This window comes from Mesoplodon bidens (genome assembly GCF_964165515.1).
Source record: "Mesoplodon bidens genome assembly, chromosome: 2".
Lineage (NCBI taxonomy): Eukaryota > Metazoa > Chordata > Mammalia > Artiodactyla > Ziphiidae > Mesoplodon > Mesoplodon bidens.
In genome coordinates, this window is record NC_138177.1 from 128,734,667 (window position 1) to 128,754,044 (window position 19,378).

At 36.7% G+C, this 19,378-nt stretch overlaps 1 protein-coding gene across 9 annotated transcripts in view; it reads right to left on the minus strand.

Moving 5' to 3' along the window:
* Positions 1 to 5,854: 5,854 nt before the first annotated feature.
* MIER1 (MIER1 transcriptional regulator) overlaps positions 5,855 to 19,378 on the minus strand; it is a 56,836-nt gene continuing 43,312 nt past the window's right edge. For all 9 annotated transcript variants that reach the window (XM_081223866.1, XM_081223873.1, XM_081223872.1 and 6 more), the window contains 3 exons: positions 17,415 to 17,542; positions 12,859 to 12,998; positions 5,855 to 10,106 (listed from right to left, as the gene is read on the minus strand). In XM_081223866.1, the coding sequence (XP_081079992.1) occupies positions 9,778 to 10,106; positions 12,859 to 12,998; positions 17,415 to 17,542 (597 nt within the window). In that variant the 3' untranslated portion in view covers positions 5,855 to 9,777. The remainder of the gene's footprint in view (positions 10,107 to 12,858; positions 12,999 to 17,414; positions 17,543 to 19,378) is intronic.

Here is a 19,378-nt window from a genome sequence, read left to right on the forward strand (position 1 = left end):
GATGGTGCCCTCTTGTGGCCACAGCTATACCACTGGGGGAATCTGTGATGGAAAGCAATTTGCTTTCCAAGGAGAAAAGCACTATGATTTACTTATTTATGCCTACTATATGCTGTTACAGAGTTAGGCCTCTATCATGCGTTTTCATGGGACAATATCGTTGTACAAATGGTGGCTTAAACAAGGCTGAGGGATTTGTCCCTCAGCTGACAAACTGAAATCTGGACTTTGATTCCAAAACCTTTTTTTTCCAAAGAATTCCAGATAACATCCCTGTGTTAGGAGAATGCAGTAGGAGAGTCTCACCAGAGCGCCTCATCATGTCTGCTTATCCTTCAGGTAACTTATTTTTTTCACTGGATATTTTTGAGGCCAATATCTACACATGATGACAGAATCATGAAATTATCTGAGCTATATGTAAGAATCTATGGGAGGAAGAATGCCATTCTACCTGGGAATGGTAGGAAAAATTTCTTGGGAGAAACTGCATTGGAGCTAATTCTTGAGGGACAACTAGGATTCAACTGAGAAGCTATTGGAGGGACAGGCCTCCAGCATTCCAGGGCCACTGTATCTGTTTCTGCCTGGAATGCATTCCACCCCTCCCCCCATGTCTTTAGAGCACATGCCCCCATCTCTGTGGGCCTTCCTTGGCCAGCTGATCTGAAATGGTACCCCACCATACTCCCTGTCCCCTTCCATGCTTTATCTCCACAGCACTTGTCTCCTCTCATCAAATTTAAGCTTAATGAAGGCAGAGATGTTGGTCTGTTTTGTTTGCTCTTGTGTCCCCGGCACGTAGAACTGTGCTGGGTAACGTTGTAGGGACACAGTATTTCCTGAATTGAATACATCTAGACAAAGAGTAGCCAATTAATAGCTACATTTTTTGAGCACAGCAAGGCAGAAACATAGCCTCTTCTTCATTTTAGAAAGATTATGCCAGCTGCAGTATTTGGATTGTATACTGTAGACTGACAAATTCAAATCTTACAGGGCCCAGGCAGGAAAGAAGTGTGAATCTGAAAGAATGCAGTCAATACATACGACAGTGAGTGGTAGGGCTTGTGGTACCTACCTGCTTAAAGGCATTTGAATTAAAACAAATCTGCCAGCCAGGTTTGGCCCACTGGCTACCAGTGTGCCTAAATCAAGGAACTGCTATAGATCAGATTTGCACTATAACAAGATCACTGAGGTTGCTGTGCATATTACTGTCAGGTGGTGGTCAAAGAAGGGTGGGGCTGTACAGGTAAGTACATCAGCTAGAGAAGGATGCACAGTCCTGGTGAGAAATGATGGGGTCCTAACGTGGTTGTGAAAGCATGGCAGAGAAACAGGATTTGAGTTATTTTCAGAGGTAGAATTAATAGGTGATGATGAAATGTTTCTATTTTTGTTTATAAGTAAAACTGTGGTGACTTTTTTTTTTTTTTGGCTGAAATCTAATGTCTTCAGGAGACCAAACATGAACATTTTTAAGGTATTTATCTTAGGTTTCCAAGTGTTTTCCAAAAAGGTAAATTTGAAGTGTAGCCATGGAACAGAGTACATCCGCTACCCACAGTAAAAATAAGTTTACTGAGCATTTGCTACATGCTAGGGAGGCATTTCTTCTTGGCACCTTACATATAAGTACATTCGAATCCTCTAAACTGTCGTTTAATATAAGTCCTATTATTAACTTTATTTTAGAGGTGAGGAAATAGGCACAGGAAGGTCCCATTGTAGGACAGTGGTAATTGTGAGAAATTCTTTGCTTTACAGAATATAAATTTGCCTTCCTGTAAGGCCTACCTTTTGCTCTGAGTTCTTGGGGCTGCAGAACAGTGTAATGTTTGCGTGTGGAGGAAATGTCAATTTATTCTTTTAAATCAAATTACATGAGTCCCCATCTTGCCACTTGGCAGGATATTCAATCTCAGTCCTTCTCTAAGGTTAGACAAGATTGAAGGGAGAGTCACCTGGTGCCTAGAATATAGAAGGGGGACATTCTTGTCTTCAGCCCCTCATGGTCACTGCTGAACTCATCTTAATGACTAACTCTAAGGTGTCCTTTGAAGGCAGGTGGCACCACAGATTCCAGACTTCGGCACAGTGATATTTTCTCCTCCTGGAAGTTCCAGTGCCTTGAGTGCAGCCTGTCCTACACCCCATGCATCCATTCCTTTGATGTCTTACTCAACGAGGTTTGCATTCCAGCTTTTCCCAGAGCCTACCGACCATCTTTTCAATTTGTGGACTTTCTCCTTTCCAAAACTGACTTGCGGGAAACAGGCTAGGAGAAAATGTTGTTTGCAAGCAACATCTGCTTTTTACCCCAGAACACACATCTTCCCTGAACGCAAAGATCCAACTTGGAAAAATAGAAAGTGAACAAAATCCAAATGATTGGAAAGGTTAAGTCTTTCAACTTCTCAAGGTGGCTTAGTTTCCCCATTTGTAAATTGGGGGAAATATCGTTGTGAGATTGGTTTATGAGTGTTTAGCCCAGTGCATGTAATGGCAATCACTCAATAATGGTACATGTATTATTTGCAATAGGCTTGTTTTAGCTGCCTAATGACCCTTCGTCTGTGATCGGCACATACTCCTTTTGAGGGAATGGCTCTTCCCCAACTGTCCTAGCCAAATGAATCCAAAAGGAGCTCCCACCTTATGAGTTGGCTAAAGGATGGCTAATAGTATTCACTTCCCTGGCCATAGGGACTGATTGGCCAAGGTTGAGCCCATGGCCCTAGCCACGAATACCTACTTATATAACTATTAAGTGTCGTGAAAGAAAGAGACAGAGGGATCTGATCTTGTCTAAGAAGCTCAGTCTAAGGCTGTTGAACTTTGGACAAGTCATTTCTCCATTTTGGGCCTTAGGTTTTCCCTTCTATAAAATCAGAGGACTGAGTGGGAGGTTCCAGAAGGGTTACATCTGGGCTCTGGCAGGTTCCTCTCACCCACTTGCTGCTTCATGTACAGCCTTCTCCTTGGCTCTGCGGAAGGACCAGTGTACAGGGTTCTGTTGTAGCTGCCGTACCTAGCAAAGCACACCCTGCTATTTTACTTTTGGCTTCCTGTTTACCTTCCTCTTTGCCAGTTACATAACAAAGTAAAGGAAATTGGAATCAACTGCCAAGTGACTGCTACCAAATTTGAAGGCTACTACAAGCTTATAATTCTGAAATTCACATTGCTCTGAAAACCAAGTTTTTTCTTGAGTTTGTTGGCAAACTCATTTGGCAGCAGTATTTGACCTGAAATTTGTATGAATACGAATACATTTTATTGTGGACATAAGTGTTTTTACCATAGGTTCTATACCCTGCCATGGATCTTTTATGGAACAGATGTATTACCTCCCTAAAATCTGAACAATTCTGGCTATGGGGATTTTTGGGTAGGGGATTATAGACCTGTACTACTACTAGGTCTTTATCTAGTACTTTCTGGGGATTAAAAAAAATTTCCCATGTGTGATTTTATAATCCCTGTGATACTGGCACTGTGGGTATCATGCTTATTTTACAGATGGGCAGTTCAGCTGTTTATTTAGCACAATATGTATGACAAAAGTAGTGGCCAAATCAAGAGGAGAAATCTTGAAATATGGCTGAATTTGGATAAGTGGGATGGAAAGAGGTGGCATGGTGTAGAAAAGGCTGCTTGAATAGGAGGATTCTGAATACAGTACAGTTGACCCTTGAATAGTGGGAGTGTTAGGGGTGCCTACCCCAATCCTGTGCAGTCAAAAATCCAAGTACTGCTATTTCTGCCTCCAAAGCAAAGGAATTAGTAAATGACTAACCCAAGGGCAGGAAGCTGAGAGTTTGGATAGAATCAGGGCTCAAACCCTAATTCTTTTGATTCCACATATTGTGATCTCCAATCAAACACTAACCTTCCCCCACACTTCAAGATCTGTAAAATGAAAATACAGGTACTATATTTATTGGAAAAAGATAGCCACGTATAAGAGGACCCAACACAGCTCAAATCTGTTTAAAGGTCAACTGTGCATATTTTAGACTATCCCTTGGTTGAAATGGAGGTATAATCAGAGATAAGGAAATCGAGGGGGTCCATCTTCTGAGAGTATGGTCAGAGAACAAACATGACCCTTCCTCTCATGAGGCTTACGATCACAAGGGGGTGAGAATCCTACAAAGCCAAAATGGCCCCTGTGACTAGTGCTACATAGAAGACTTAAGTCTTTAGTAAGAGCCAGACCAATGTAAATCCACCTAGAAATAACTAACATTTTTGGCATATGGCCTTCATTGTTTTTCCTAACCATACATATGCATGAAATATATCCCTTTAACAAAATTGGGGTCATCCTGCTCTTTTCACTTAAAGGTATGACACAGATTGTGGCAGATGAGAGAGCTAAATGAGCTGTTTCATCCTTTTTGGCCGAGTATTAGCATTAGCCACTTAGGAGATTTGTAGACACAGCCCAATTGTGTTTATAGTGTTTCTGAAATGCAACTGCCTGTCTGCTGAACAACTGGAGGCAGATGCAGACAGCAAAGCAGTAACAAAGCCACATGGCAAAGCAGTTCATGGAGCCGGGAATTCAGGCTGGTTTGAAAGCTCAGAACCACCAGCAATCCAAATTTCCACCATCTACAAATATGTGTTCAGAGTGGATTAATGGAGTATTCAAATTCAGAATGACTGGCACCACAGTAGCTCCTAGCCAGAGCTGGTTTCTCATGTTCACTCAGCTAAAGCACAACTGGTGACAAGGGTAGACTACGGGCGAGTTCTTTCCCTCAACACAGATTTTCTGGTCAGGAATTTAAAGTGGCTCAGGAATTTAAAATGGCTCTGATGCCATTCTCTGCTTCATTTCTTTCAGTTCTGAAAGCAAACCACCCTAACTCAGGGTCCAGATCTTTTTCTGCTTAAAAAGCTTAAGTGGGGGGCTTCCCTGATGGCGCAGTGGTTGAGAATCTGCCTGCCGATGCAGGGGACATGGGTTCGTGCCCCAGTCTGGGAGGATCCCACATGCTGTGGAGCAGCTGGGCCCGTGAGCCATGGCCGCTGAGCCTGCGCGTCCGCAGCGGGAGAGGCCACAACAGTGAGAGGCCCGCGTACCGCAAAAAAAAAAAAAAAAAAAAGCTTAAGTGTATATTCCTCACATTCATTCAAAGTCCATTGTCTTTTGGAGAGAAAGAGCAAAACCATTTATTTTAGAACCTACCTGAACTCACTCGGCAAACATGTTCTAGTTGGTGTGCAGAAAGACACATTTAACCAGCTCTACATTCAGTCAACCATGTTAATGATGATAATAGCAAAAAGTGAAATTGTATAATCAGGCCAAATTTAGATTAGGCCTCACCTCTCCTCTTTCTTTAGCAAATCAGGAGCCTCCCCACCTTACAGTAGTGCTCCCTGGACAGTGAATGACAAAAGGGGTGAGTCGTGCATAATCCACAGCTGTTGTAATCAGCCCTGCAGGAAATGGTAAAAATAAATGCTTTCTTATGGGACTCGTACATTTATTTTATGTTGCTTAATTTCTAACAAATATATTAAGTTTGAGGAAAATCTTATTTAGCTAGAATTATAGGGCATGGAGTCATTAATTCTTCATTTCCCTGAGATGGTGCCTGCTCTTCCTCTCCTCGTGCCCTCCTTGTACTCGGCATGCACTTCTACTGTTGCACTTACCTAATGCCTTCTTGAAGAGGACATGCCACACCTGTGAAGCCATAAGCCAAGCATAGTAGCTTGCATAAGTACAGGCCCAAATATCTGTTGAATACTGTATATGGAAACATGATGAAAACTTGTCACCACTGACTTTAAATGTAAAGAAAACTTTACCATCAATTTGGACAAAGGAGAATTAGAATTCAAGTCCAGTTTATATGGCAATTCCTCAATGTTCTTCACAGAATAAGAAGTAGACTTTAAAAGTACACTCGAGTTTACTTCTTACAACAAGCAAAATGACATTTTAAGTACAGTTGACCTTTGGACAATGCAGGGGCTGGGGCGCCAACCCTCCATGCAGTTGAAAATCCGCGTATAATTTACAGTCTGCCCTCCGTATACAATTCCTCTCTCATCCGGTGTCCCACGTCCATGGATTCAACCAACCATGGATCATGTAGTGCTGTAGTATTTACTACTGAAAGAAATCTGCATATAAATTGACCCATTAAGTTCAAACCTGTTTAGTTCAAGGGTCAACTGTATATTATGTATCCTAAATAAGTCACAGAAGCTAGTATAAAAACAAATTAAGATAATCATGTTCGGAAAAGGAAAAACACACACATACAGATGTCAAAGATGCCAGCACAGTACTAAGGGTAAATAAGAAATAAGGTTATAGAAAATTGGTATTAGAAGACAGAGATTAATGCAGATACTTAAATACATAAAATCAGTCCATAACTGGGGGGTTATGACCCTTAAGATTCTGCAAAGGATAAACTTTTTATTAAAGAGCAGAGTCGATTTTATGATAAAAAGTTTATAATCAGTACACTTATGTGATACAGAAGGTCATTTTTAGGGAGAGAGATTTATATGGTTTTCCACATTGGCACTTTTCATGAATATGTATTATAGTTAGGAAAACCTTTATTTCTGATTTGGTATTTAGTAGTGATATAGAGCCGGTTACACACCACCTAGGGTCATCAGCACACATCTTGCCTATGAAAATTCATCAGCCCCAATTTTCAAAGTGCCCACTCTTAATTTTCCATTGAGAGTAAATCAAATACTGTGACAAAAGTTTTTTTTGCAAAATCTGATATATACACTGCACTGCAAAAGAAGGAAACAAAATGTTTTTAATTAAATAGTTCAGAGGAAGAGAAACAGGTGAATAGAGGTCCACAGACCAAAGGATCTCTCTGGAGGAAAAAAGAAGACAAAAATACATCATCCACCCATTTACCCATGAGGTAAAAGGGATCAGGAGCCACCGAAACACTAGTTCACGCACTTCGTCTAGGAGCAGAAGGAACAGAAGTTGTATATATTTGCACTGTAAACTGTGCATCATACAAACTTAAAATCTATAATTAAAACCTACTCAGTCTAATAAAAATCATTCACAAAGCATTATGTAGGCAAATATGTTTAAAAAAATATTTTAATAAGCATATTCAGAATGGCAGACAGGGAATAGGGGAAGGGAATTTCCTAATAGTGCAAAATTACTATGCATAAATTTTTAAACATCTAATTCATAATTTTAAATGTCTATTTAAATATTACTTCAAATACATTTGAAAGCTCAACAGATTTGTGTTGAACTGAGTTGCAAATTTTGAACTCTTTTGAAAGCACATCATCATAAAACAGAAAACCATTCCAAATGAAGATAGATAGTGCTTTGCTGGGGGTAGGTATGGGGTGAGGGAGACTAAGTAACTATTAACAAAGCCTTCTTTTCCCAATGAAATTTGTCAAGAGTTCAAGAGTTATAAAACATACTAAATCTTAAGCAAATTAAATTCATGGTATTACTAAAAATTTTTAAAGTAGTGCAATGACTTATCAAGTTATAGTGGCTGCATTATGAAGAACAAAGTACTGGGTGAAATACCTGTATAAACATAAAATACAATTAAATATTTCTCTATGAAAAGCTGAGCATTATGTATTATAATAGTGGAATGTCTTTCATTAGGCATACTTTAAAAAGATCAAGAAAAGTAGAATTTCCTAACATGTATACAACATGTGCCGTATTTGCAAACATGCCTGAGTATTTAAAATGTTCCTGTAATGTTAGTCTGCAAGAACTTCACAAACCAGCAAACAAAATGCATCTTTCAAAAAAAAGGTGAAAATGGCAACTCTAATATTGCAACAACTTAAAAAAAGTTCATCATCACTATTTCTATAGACCACCTTTGACAAAGAGCTAGGATACTTTGGATTCGTATAATAAAATCTGATTTAGAAAATGGATAGTGACCACCTGCTAAAGCTGCCATTCTGGATAAATAATGTTCTAGGTAAAATAAAAACAAGAAGTTCACGCTTCTCAACACTTCCACCCAAAACTTTGATTTACTTGGATATGTATATAACAACAGTGAATCTACATCATATGAAGTCAAGTGTTGTAAAGTGGCTTTTAACACTGTTTGGGGAGAAAAAGTTGTTCACATTGGTGGAGGGAAGCAGTCTGAACATAGGTTAATAGTAATACTTCATGGGGGATAAGGCCTAAGCCATAATTTCTCAGTGCAAACCTCTACTCAATTGCATTAGACAGTTGAGCCATTAAAAACAAGACCACAGAAGATTTATTTTAAAAAGGCATTGGCTCTTTGATGGCTGAAAATGAATCAGCAGAAGCATTTGGGGTATGCCTGTGTGATAAAACAAGAATAGTTAATAATCTTTTATAAAAGTTTGGATATAGGTTGGTCTATCAGCTGTATAAAACTACATTTTTTTAAACAAGAATTTTGCACTAAAAATAAAATGGCACTATTGCAAGGCTATGCAAATGGATGATCCTATTTGTAATCACACAGAGCAATGGTTACTGAATATCTTATTTTCACTTTGGAAATACACTATCAAATCTGAAAAGCTGGATTGTTAACTGGAAGTCTAAAAACGTCTAACTTTATCACTTTTTCCTCATAAAATCAATGTTGTTGCCTGCCAACTCCTTGTGTGTGCCAATATCTAAGTATCACTTGACCTTTTCCCCTGTTTATTTAATGCAAAGATGGGAAATTTTGTAATGCATATAAAAATAACTGAACAGGATTCTGGTCAGCATGATACATTTAAGCACTTAAGCCAACATTAAACTTTTGTCTTGCTTCAAAAATAATTTTGAAAATTATAGCAAATGCAAAACAAACTATGTGATCTAAGTATCATGCTTAATTTCAGAGTTCTCAAACTATTTGTCCTTAAGTAGAAACTTGAAAAAAACAAATGTTCACAATCCTTTCTGAATGCTTTTACCACCTGGATATAAGAAACATGATTTAGTTACTACACAAACACTTAAAAATTCATTAGAAAAACCTTAGCAAAATAAAATGAAAGCTGACAGACTTAGAATATCAATTCCTCTCATAAAAGTTTACCAACTGTACAAGTTAAGAAAATTATACAAGCTTTTGTATTAAGAAAGGACAGCTCAGTCAAGACATATGTACTGTAAAAATCTTCCAAAGGCTACAAAGAATCTGGAAAAATACAGAATGTATTTCTTAAGCCCAGATAAGAATATGGAAAGACATCATTGATGTCAACAATTTTACATATACAAACCTGACTTGGTTTATTTTTAAACTTCTATATATAAAAAAATCATGCTAGCATAACTTTCAGGGTTCATAAGGGTTTCCTTAATAATGATAACTCAATTTGTATGGAGAAGAAAAATGTGTCATAAAAGACATTTCAAGAAACTCAGAAAAATTGGTGTTAATCAGAAATTTGAACTTGTTTTTTTCTTCTCTGCCATCAAACTAAGCAAAAAGTATCTTGTAGTGAAATTTTAGGATTAATACATCAAATGAGAAGGTACAGATACAGCTTTCAAATTTACTAAACTATTTGTTATATATCCTTAAAAGGGCCTTCACAATTTTAAAGTAAAAAGTCTGAAAAAGGCAGAATTATGAAATCTTATTTACTAAAGTTAGGACAATTCAAGTTTTCAAATTTTAACCAACTGCTTCAAGGAAGTCAACTTTTTAAGGTAACCCATCAACCCTGAAAACTTTAGTCACACCAGAATTTACTCCAAAGGAAGTAAAATAAGTCTAAAATTTAGTCATCTGTGTTTTCAAGATCTTCAAATTTTCCATGTGAGACTGCATCTTGGAAAAATTCAGAAGAACCCGGACTTTCTTTTCCATTGCTGTTCACCCTTCGCCTTTTGGCAGGTCTCTCACTTTTTTCATCAAAATCACTTTCATTTCTTGCAGTCGTATGGGCAATTTTTGGGTCAGTGGTAAGGTTATCTGTTTCATAACCATTAGTATCCATATCTGTGTGAAGTGGTTTCTTACTTCCACCTGTTGGTCCATTAACGTGTAACCCTTCAACTTTCACTTCTTCTTTGTTTAATGTTTCACCTGGTCCGTTAGATGACACCCCTAAGTTGGAAGAAACATGAATGAAGCTGCTAATATTAAAAAGCTAAATTTTAAACTGTTATAACACAGCTATAAACAGCTGTAAAATAACTTTTTATCGAGCAAGTGAGGTATCAAATCTGTGTATACATATGGTTTGAATTCTGGCTTTATTCACTTTAGTAGCTGTGTGACCTTAGGCATGTTATTTACACTCTCTTGTACCTCAGTTTCATCACATATACAATGAGGATAACAACAAACTTATAGGATTGCTGTGAAGATTAAATAAGTTAATAAATGTAAAGAATTAAGAACAGAATTTGGCATATATTAATAGCATGCTGGTATTATACGTGGCAACAAATAAGCAATGGATCCAGCAGTCTAAATAAGCTGAGTTAAAGCAAAGATATGCATAAATTATTCAGATTTAGCAAAAAGGCCAAAACTTTCTAAAACCATGAAAAAATTATATTCTTTCTTTAGAAGTCTGAGTTTTCTGCCATATATAAAAAGCAAGATGATATGACGTTTTCATTCTTACTGTAAATCTATAGGTATTATGCGTTAAGGGTAAAGATCATATGCTATATTTATCTAAACAGATTTAAATAATCTGTCATAATGTTAAATTAATGCTTGCACTGTCCAAGCATACACTTGAAAATGCTAAAGGTAAACACAAATTCCTTTATAATAGATTGAGAAAAGAAAGAGTATAATTACTCTAATGAAGTGACAAAAGGTCATGTTAGAGTTGACTGCAAAATGGAGAAATTTTGCAAATACTTAATGTAAAATATAGAATGTGCCACTGGAGTTAATTTACATTTAATTTTCTGAAAAATATTCACTATAAAGAACGAGAGCCTCAAATACACATTTTGGTCAAATAAAATATACTATTTCCCCAGCTCAAAGGTGCACTCAAGTCATGTATGCTTATGGGATTACGTGCCATATGACAGTGGAGGAGTGATTTTGTCATAGTAAGCACAAGAAGCTTGGTGACACTCTCATTAGGTCAAAAAGCACTAGTAGATTTCAAGACGTGAATTAAAGCCCCTTACAAAAAAAAAAGACAGTTGGGTTGCAAAGTTCCTTCCTTTCCTTGAAAAACCTGGAAATCTTAAATGTACCTGATGGGAATGGCTTCTGGGCTGAGTAATTTATAAGTAACTTATGAACACTCTTCCTTGGCTAACTGCATGTTATCATCAAATGGTTAAAAAACAAAGAAGGAAAAGAAAGGGAAACAATTTATTTGGTGTTATCAGCAAATAAGAAAAGACAGAAATACAGTAGTCCCTGGCATCTGTAGGGGATTGGTTCCAGGACCCCCTCGGATACCAAAACCCACAGATGCTCAAGTCCCTTATATAAAATAAAACAGCATGAAAAATGCATATGACCCATGTACTTTCAATCATCTCTAGATTACTTATAATACCTAATAGTGTAAATGCTATGTAAATAGCTGTCAGCACAGAGCAAATTCAAGTTTTGCTTTTTGGAATTTTCTGGAATTTTTTCTTTCTTCAAATATTTTTGCTATGCAGTTGGTTGAATCTGCAGATGCGGAGCCCATAGATACAGAGGGCTGACTGTACTACCAACCGTCTGCCTCCCTGAGTTTCCACTCCTAGTCCCAAAGTCAGTCTCAGCTTCCTATTCAACTTCAGGATGGATGTGACTGGCATTAGAAATCATGTCAATGAACCTTCTTGAATCAGGAAATGGCTGGGCCCTAATATTTGTTTGTTTGGCTTGTTCTTAGAGGGGAAGTAGTGAGGGAATAGAGAGGGGTCATTAAATGAACAAAGTATATTCACCACAGTATATTAAATGCCAGTGTGAGAGCAAAGATCAGAACAAAGTTCAAATTCTTCCTCTTCTAGTTTCTGTCAGGGGGAGGTTAGCTCTCCACTGGCCCTCCCCTAAAGCTGTTACATCAGAATGCAGGTGGGCAGAGCTTGTCTCTAATTCACCAGTTTCCTCCTAAAAAGGACTGGAGGATTTATTACTTTCTGCTTAGCAATGGTCTTACTTAAGACTATTTTAATTAAAGTAGAAATCAAGATAATTCTCTGACTAGGTCTTACTGATCAGCTCAGTGATCCTTGGTCCACTGTATATTTTAAACAAGAACACTATCTGCATCTCAAACATATTAGTATGCTTTTTGCTTCTCTTTTTCATGGACATAAAAATGAATGTCTCTGTACAATATTAATGCACAGGCTAACACCTGCTTTATCTTTAATCATCCTTCAAGGTTATTGTTATCAAGGAGGAAAATATTTTAAAAGGTGCCCTTGTTATCTGCTTCTTTTCATTTATATGCTTAAAGCAGTTTCCTAATAAAGTGTTATAAGCTCTGAAAGTATTTTATAAATATCTGTGTATTTCTGATGTGAAATGGCTGGAGTTTCGGTCTAAGACTTAACAAGAATACTTATATCCAGACATCCCAACCTGATAAGAAAACAGATGCTATTTTCTTAATTTCTTAAAAGAAATGGTCACTGTTGATAGTATACTTTATTAAACGTACTTTTTAGTGATATCAATGGGAATTCTTTCCAACTGACTTGTACATATTCTGTGTTAGTATATATGTATGCTGATACTATGTTTCATCTGGTATTTACAATTATGACTTTAGTTCTGCTTTGGAAGTTTAAGAGACACCAAAACTGACTTTTCCTAGCTACTGAAAGAAAAGTGCCCATCACTATGAAGAAATCTAAGTGTTTCTTTGGTTGCTTACCATTTTGATTACTATTGCTTATAGTGCCATCTTCTTTCTCAGACTGGCTGTTACTACTGTTTGAGGCAGTTGGGGGAGGGGATGGTGCTCGACTAGAAGCAGCACTTTCACTTTCATCTAGAAGACGATCCATGTAATCCCTTAAAATTGAGTAAAATAATAAGACAATTATTTTCTTACATTAAGAACAGCTGAAAATTAAAATTGACTGAGGTTAAATTTAGAAGGCTTTATTAGCAAATATATCCTAATTTTCACTTACATTTATTCCAGTGCCTCATCTATGACACCAGTGTCTGAACATTTAAATGGAAAGCTCCTTTTGGTTACATGTTTCTAGGAAAAATATGTAAGTGCTCTACACTAGCAAATTTTAGAGACCTATAGGAAGTTTTAAAACTTTAAAAACTGTAGGCAAGTGATCAGAGGGGCCCAACTAAAATCAGGAAATCTGTAAATGACGAGACAGGGATGATGTCAATCAGAAGGAGTACAGAGAATTTCTGAACAGACACAGATTGGGATTGTAAAGCTCATAAAGACTATCTGATGGCTGTGGCAATACCTGAAAGACAAATTAGGACCTAATAATGAATTACCTTCCTGTTACCTTCTATATTACCTTTCTGCTAGAGCTAAGCTATAATAAACTCACTAAGTTCCTGGGCTTATCTGCCAGCTGTATCTGCCCATATATTGTTAGAGGTGAGCTTACTTCCTTCCCTAAGTCATTCCTAACTGTATGGCATGGGAAGACATTTGTGGTAAGTGACACTGGGTTGAGGTTAGAAGATCTGAATGAAATACTTCTCTCTCTCAGGTCTAGTGTCTTTACCTATAAAATGCAGGTAACCATACATGACCTATCTACCACACAGGGCTGTTGTATAAGATATGTGCAGCAAAGTGTTTTATGAACTATGAAGTACTACTGAGTCACTATAATAAAGGTCAGCAAACTATGGCCTGTGGGCTGGCCACCTATTTTTGTGGACAGTATTTTACTGGAACACAGCCACATCCATTCACTTACATAGTGTCTATGGTTGCTTTTCACAACAATAGCAGAGCTAAGTAGTTGCAAGAGAACTTAACGCCTGCAAAAGCCTAAAACATTTACTCTCTAGCTCTTTACAGAAAAAGTCTGCCATCACCTGTGCTGGAACAGTTCCCTGAAAGCAGGGAGTTTAGTCTGCTTTATCACTGCACCACCAGTGCCTAAGTTGTGCACGGTGCAGAGGAGAAGTGCAATAAAACCCAAAATACCTTATTTATTTTTAAATTCCCTCAGAATAAGTATAACAGAAATAGTAAGGCAAATCTTATCTTTTAGAATTTTGTGAGCAGGGTAAGTAAGAATGTGGACAAGGAAACCATGGAAGGGCTTGGGACTTTACTGAAAGTCTGTGGTAACAGTCTAGAACAGACTAGTAACTATAGTTTTAATCTCAAACTACGTGATCACGTTGTAGTTTATATACAGGGGCATACATTATAAACGTGTAGTTTATAATATAGGGATGTAGAATCTGACCTCAAGAAGCTTCCAACAGGTTAAGAGTACAAACTAACACATATCAAAGAAACATATATGACCACGAACTAATCAATTTAACATTCTAGGCCTTATTTTCCTCATCTATAAATGGAGGGAATGAAATTTCATGGTCTTTTAAGATCTCTTTGGCTTTATGTCATTCACCATTACATAACAATTATGTAACAAATCACACAGAAACAGAATGAGCATGAAGGGACTTCAGAAGCTAAAGCTAACAGAAACATGATGCATGAGGAAGAATTGTTGGAAATAAATTTGGCATAGTGGGAATGCGTAATGGAGGATGTTAAAAGCCACGCAAAGGAAGCTAGAACTGACTAGATATCAAAATTATTTTAAATTTCTGAATATAACAATGATATTGTGAAAGACTTATTACTATTATTTCTTAAAGGTTAATGGCATCCAGAATGCTTAAGAAAGGAAGAGTCAGGTAGACCGTACAGGAGGCTGGAGTAGCATTCAAATAGTTCGAGTTATGCTGAGTTAAGTTTTACTTCGAAAAAAATTATTTGCAAGGCTGTTACAGCAAAATCTTCAATTTGCATATGGCTACCAATTCTTCCAGGTAGGTAGTGAATAGACAGAATCCACAGTAGGATCTTTCAAAGACCATTTATAGGCAGAAAAGTGGCAATGTGCTTCATTCTGGTGAACAAATGTTAGGTAACAATGTAACAGAAAAATGAGCAAATAACTTTCAGGATAATCTGCTCTTAACTATGGATTCTGACTAAGGAGGAAAATTTTAAAATTCAGTCCAATTTTTGTCTAAAGGCATTAACTTAATGTTTTGTGCGGTCACTTAAAGTGCAACTATTAATAGAAAGACAAGGTCCTGGAAGCAAACTAGAAAAATATCTTCATGCCTACAGAAAACCACAATTTCTCCCCACCTGGAATATACAGTCTGGTCATGGCTTCTTACAGGAGATTTAACACAGCTAAAAGGGACGAGTAGGAGTAAAAAATTATAGTTTTCAGTTAAAAAAACAAAAAACAAAAAACTTTATAAAAGACCCGGGAGGGGATATAACTGAAGCCTACAAAAACACAGTATTCTTGTCTAGGGGGAAAAGCATTTCTTCACTTCCTACCATAACACCAGGGAACATGCTGTTAACTCTTAAAGCCTGAGAAAAGAGAAGATATGGGATTACTTTTAACTGAGACTACTCCACCTACAGAATACTTAAACCTTAAGGAGAATCAAGGTTACAAATATAAGTATCTTCAAAAAGTTTTCAGAAGCTACGGAGAGATTATTAGAAAAACTAAAATGTTTGGCAGCACATCCCTACCTAACCTGTTGAGCTTGACATCACAGAGGACCAACTAAGCCAGCCCACAACACTTCCCTTGGTGATGCTTTCTGAAAGAGAAAACTGGATGAACCATGGGTCTGACCCAGCATGGCAATTCTTATGTTCTTACTGCTGATGACGACAGATTGCCTGTAGTTCATGTGTGAACATTATTTCTGAAATGGGTGAAAAAAATGAAAGATGTTACTATTGCTTTTCCCTATAGAATAGCTTGAAAACTGACTATGTTAAGATATACTCTGAAGACTAGATAGCTGTATCTAGTTCTACATCACTGTACCTCAACACTACCAATAAATACAAATTTAACTATAAATTGGTAACAGTAAGCAATTATATAAAATTTGGAATACTGTTATATATAAAATTCTACTCATTATGAGATTTGAACAAGGGGGAATGAGGCACAGAGTCCAATGTCTCATGATTTCCAGGGGCAATCATACCCATTTATTCCCTTTTAGATAATTTTGCTTTGGATTTTAGAGTGTTTGATCCTCCAAGGAAGTGACCAGCAGAGACACCTGTAAATGAACATGACCAAGAAACACTGCAGCCTAGAAGTTTGAAAAGCACAAGCAAATATGCATATAAGCACATCTTCCAAAGGCAGTTATTTGGCCAGGCTTAAGAACTTTAGTGGTGCATGGTGACCAAATGAAGTCACAACTTTGCATTATTTTTATTCCATAAACATTAGGGAATACTCAAGGTATTGGCAAAGTTAATTTGTATATGGTAAAGTCAATTCCACCACAATTCATCAGCATTTTAGAGCAACTCACGTGAAATGAAGGGTTCAATACTCTATGTACTATATACTTAAGTAACAAATTGCTAGTGGGAGTGGGAACAGTGTTTCATTCCACAGCTAGACTGAATGAAGCTAAGAGAATTTGGTGCATGGGGAATGGATTAGACATATAAGGCATTTTGCTTAAAAAGAGGATATAATAAACTATACTCCCTCTATCACTGGGAGTTAGCTAAAGGTGCATTACTTATTAAATATTATTTGTTAGAGGAAAAGGTTTCAGAATGTTTAGGGAAAGGGAAGTCATCATGCACATGTGCACCTCTCTATAAAAAACTTTGTAATAAAAAAGAAAATGCAATTTTACCTGATTTATTATAGCCCTATGTCTTTTCCCTTTGATATCATCTATATCCAAATCTGATTTTGGTTCCCAGAATCAAAAATAGATTGGGAAAGGAAAAATATTAATTTCCCTTCCTCTTTAAAGGGCCTCTATTAGGCATATGGCCCTATAAGTTTTAGAAAAGATAGTCTCTCCTATTCTTACTGCTCTCTCAGTGTTATTAGATCAAAACTGTATGTGCTTATACTGAATGGAATAGAATTTAACAAAAACATGCCTTCACAGCTATTCTGATCCATTTCCTCTCAGGAATACTACTGAAAACATACACTCTTAACATTCGCTTTGATAAATTTGCTGTCTCAAATAAGATGAACTGTAGTTTACAATGTATTTATAAGACACTGAAAAGTCCAAATGCCCTATGAAGATGTCAATAAATGGATAAACTGAAACTAATGTAAACTTTTATCCTATTAAGAGAAAGAAGATTCTAAAAATTACAATTTTCTCAAGAAAAATTTAGAAAAGCTTAGCAAAAATATGACTCAAAAGAAAAAATACACTCACGTGACACCAGGATGAAGATTATATTTCTTTTTCCCAAATCGCGTTTGCTGAGCAAAGAAATCGTAACGTTCAGATTTTTTCCACATATAATAGAATGCTACACATTCACCAACTGACCTTGTTCGAACCTATAAGAAACAAATACTTGTTTTTAACAAGTATCTCCTCCTTAAAGGAGTTATCTCATGAAAAATACCTGAAGTTTGAAAACAAATTTAGCTGGTCTTTAAGTAATACATAATACCACTTATAAAATACAACACTGTAGCAGCCGTGTTAAAAATTACTCTTTCTGAACTCCCATTAAGAAAAATACATTGGCAACAGGTCTTCAGATATTTAGCATTATGCTATTTTTTTTAACCTTTTTTTAAAACATCTTTATTGGAATATAGTTGCTTTACAATGCTGTTAGTTTCTCCTGTATAACAAAGTGAATCGGCTATATGTATACATATGTCCCTATATCCCCTCCCTCTTGTGTCTACCTCCCATCCTCCCTATCCCATGCCTCTAGGTGGTCACAAAGCACCAAGCTGATCTCCCTGTGGTATGCAGCTGCTTCCCACGAGCTATCTATTTTACATTTGGTAGTGTATATATGTCAATAGCATTATGCTTTTAAAGAGACTATCATATGTTCATTTACTATAAAATAAATACCCCTTTATTGAAAATGTCTGGAAGTGGCATTTGAATTAAAGTAATGTTATTAAACAATTTGCAAATACTTTTACTCACAGAACGCCTAGGGAGACTGCCTTTAAATTCCCATTTAAAGGATTCTCTTACTAATTCCAACACTGATCCAGACTCAGTTACTTACTTTCTAGAAAGGCTGAAAGTATTCCCCAGTGAGTTAAAAGCTATTATAGTAATGCTAATACTTTGTTTACTAAATTACTCCAGTGGCTTACTGTGCTATACCTATTTGGGCAACTGAATGGCTTTACTAATATTAAACATATGAGATTGGCAACTGATGTTGACAAAATTTCCTGTTTTGCTACTTTGCTTAGAGAGCTGGTAGGGATGATGCATATAAAATACTGGGAGTTAAAAAGGTATCTGAATGAGTGTTTGGGATGCAAGATAATATGCTTTAACTCATAAATTTCTGATTCTGAAGAAGGTATCCGGTGGGACTGACTGCACCTAAGGTCAATTTTATGACATCCTTATTTTGTTATGCGACATATATTTTTCTTTCTGCCCCTATGACTGCACTGCACTTTATGACTCTGGCCCATGTTGCTTTAAGACAAAGCTATCAGGGCTTTAAAAACAAAAACTAAAAACACAGTCATCTTCTCAAGCTGTTTTTTGCCTCCTTTTTAGAATCTTATTTCTAGTAGACAATTGTCAAGTCAACTGTATGTTACTGAAAGCAAAAATTACAAACACATTTTGTAGCATGCAAAGTTAACATTATTATGAAAAATCCTCAAGTAAGTGTGCATAATACAACCTATGATTAAGATCCAAACTTCAATTCCAGGTGTAAAAACAAAGCCTTAATGTTTTCACTGGACTTCAATGTCTTCTCCTTCTTAAGAATTATTGTCCTCCCTTTGTTCACTGGAACAACTAGTGTACTAGGTATATATAGGTCGGATGACTTCTGTAACACTGAACTATCACCATCCCAAATATTTATAAAGAAATCAAGGTCTAATTTTCAATATTATGTTAAGACTTTTTTTTTTGGCTAATAGTTTTAAGTCACCTAATAAGTTCTTATTCCTTAAAAAAGGACTGCTCCTTCCAGTTACATCAGCTTATCATCCCAAGGGTCCCTCCACAGATAATCCAGCATGGTTTGGTCAATAGTGTTTGAATTCAAGCAGGAATGCTAGAAAACTCTTTCCCAAAACGTTGTCCCTTTCAACCATGAGACAATTTGTTTTTTTTAAATCAGAAACATGCACAGCCATTACATGAAACAGTCATTAGCATAATGCACT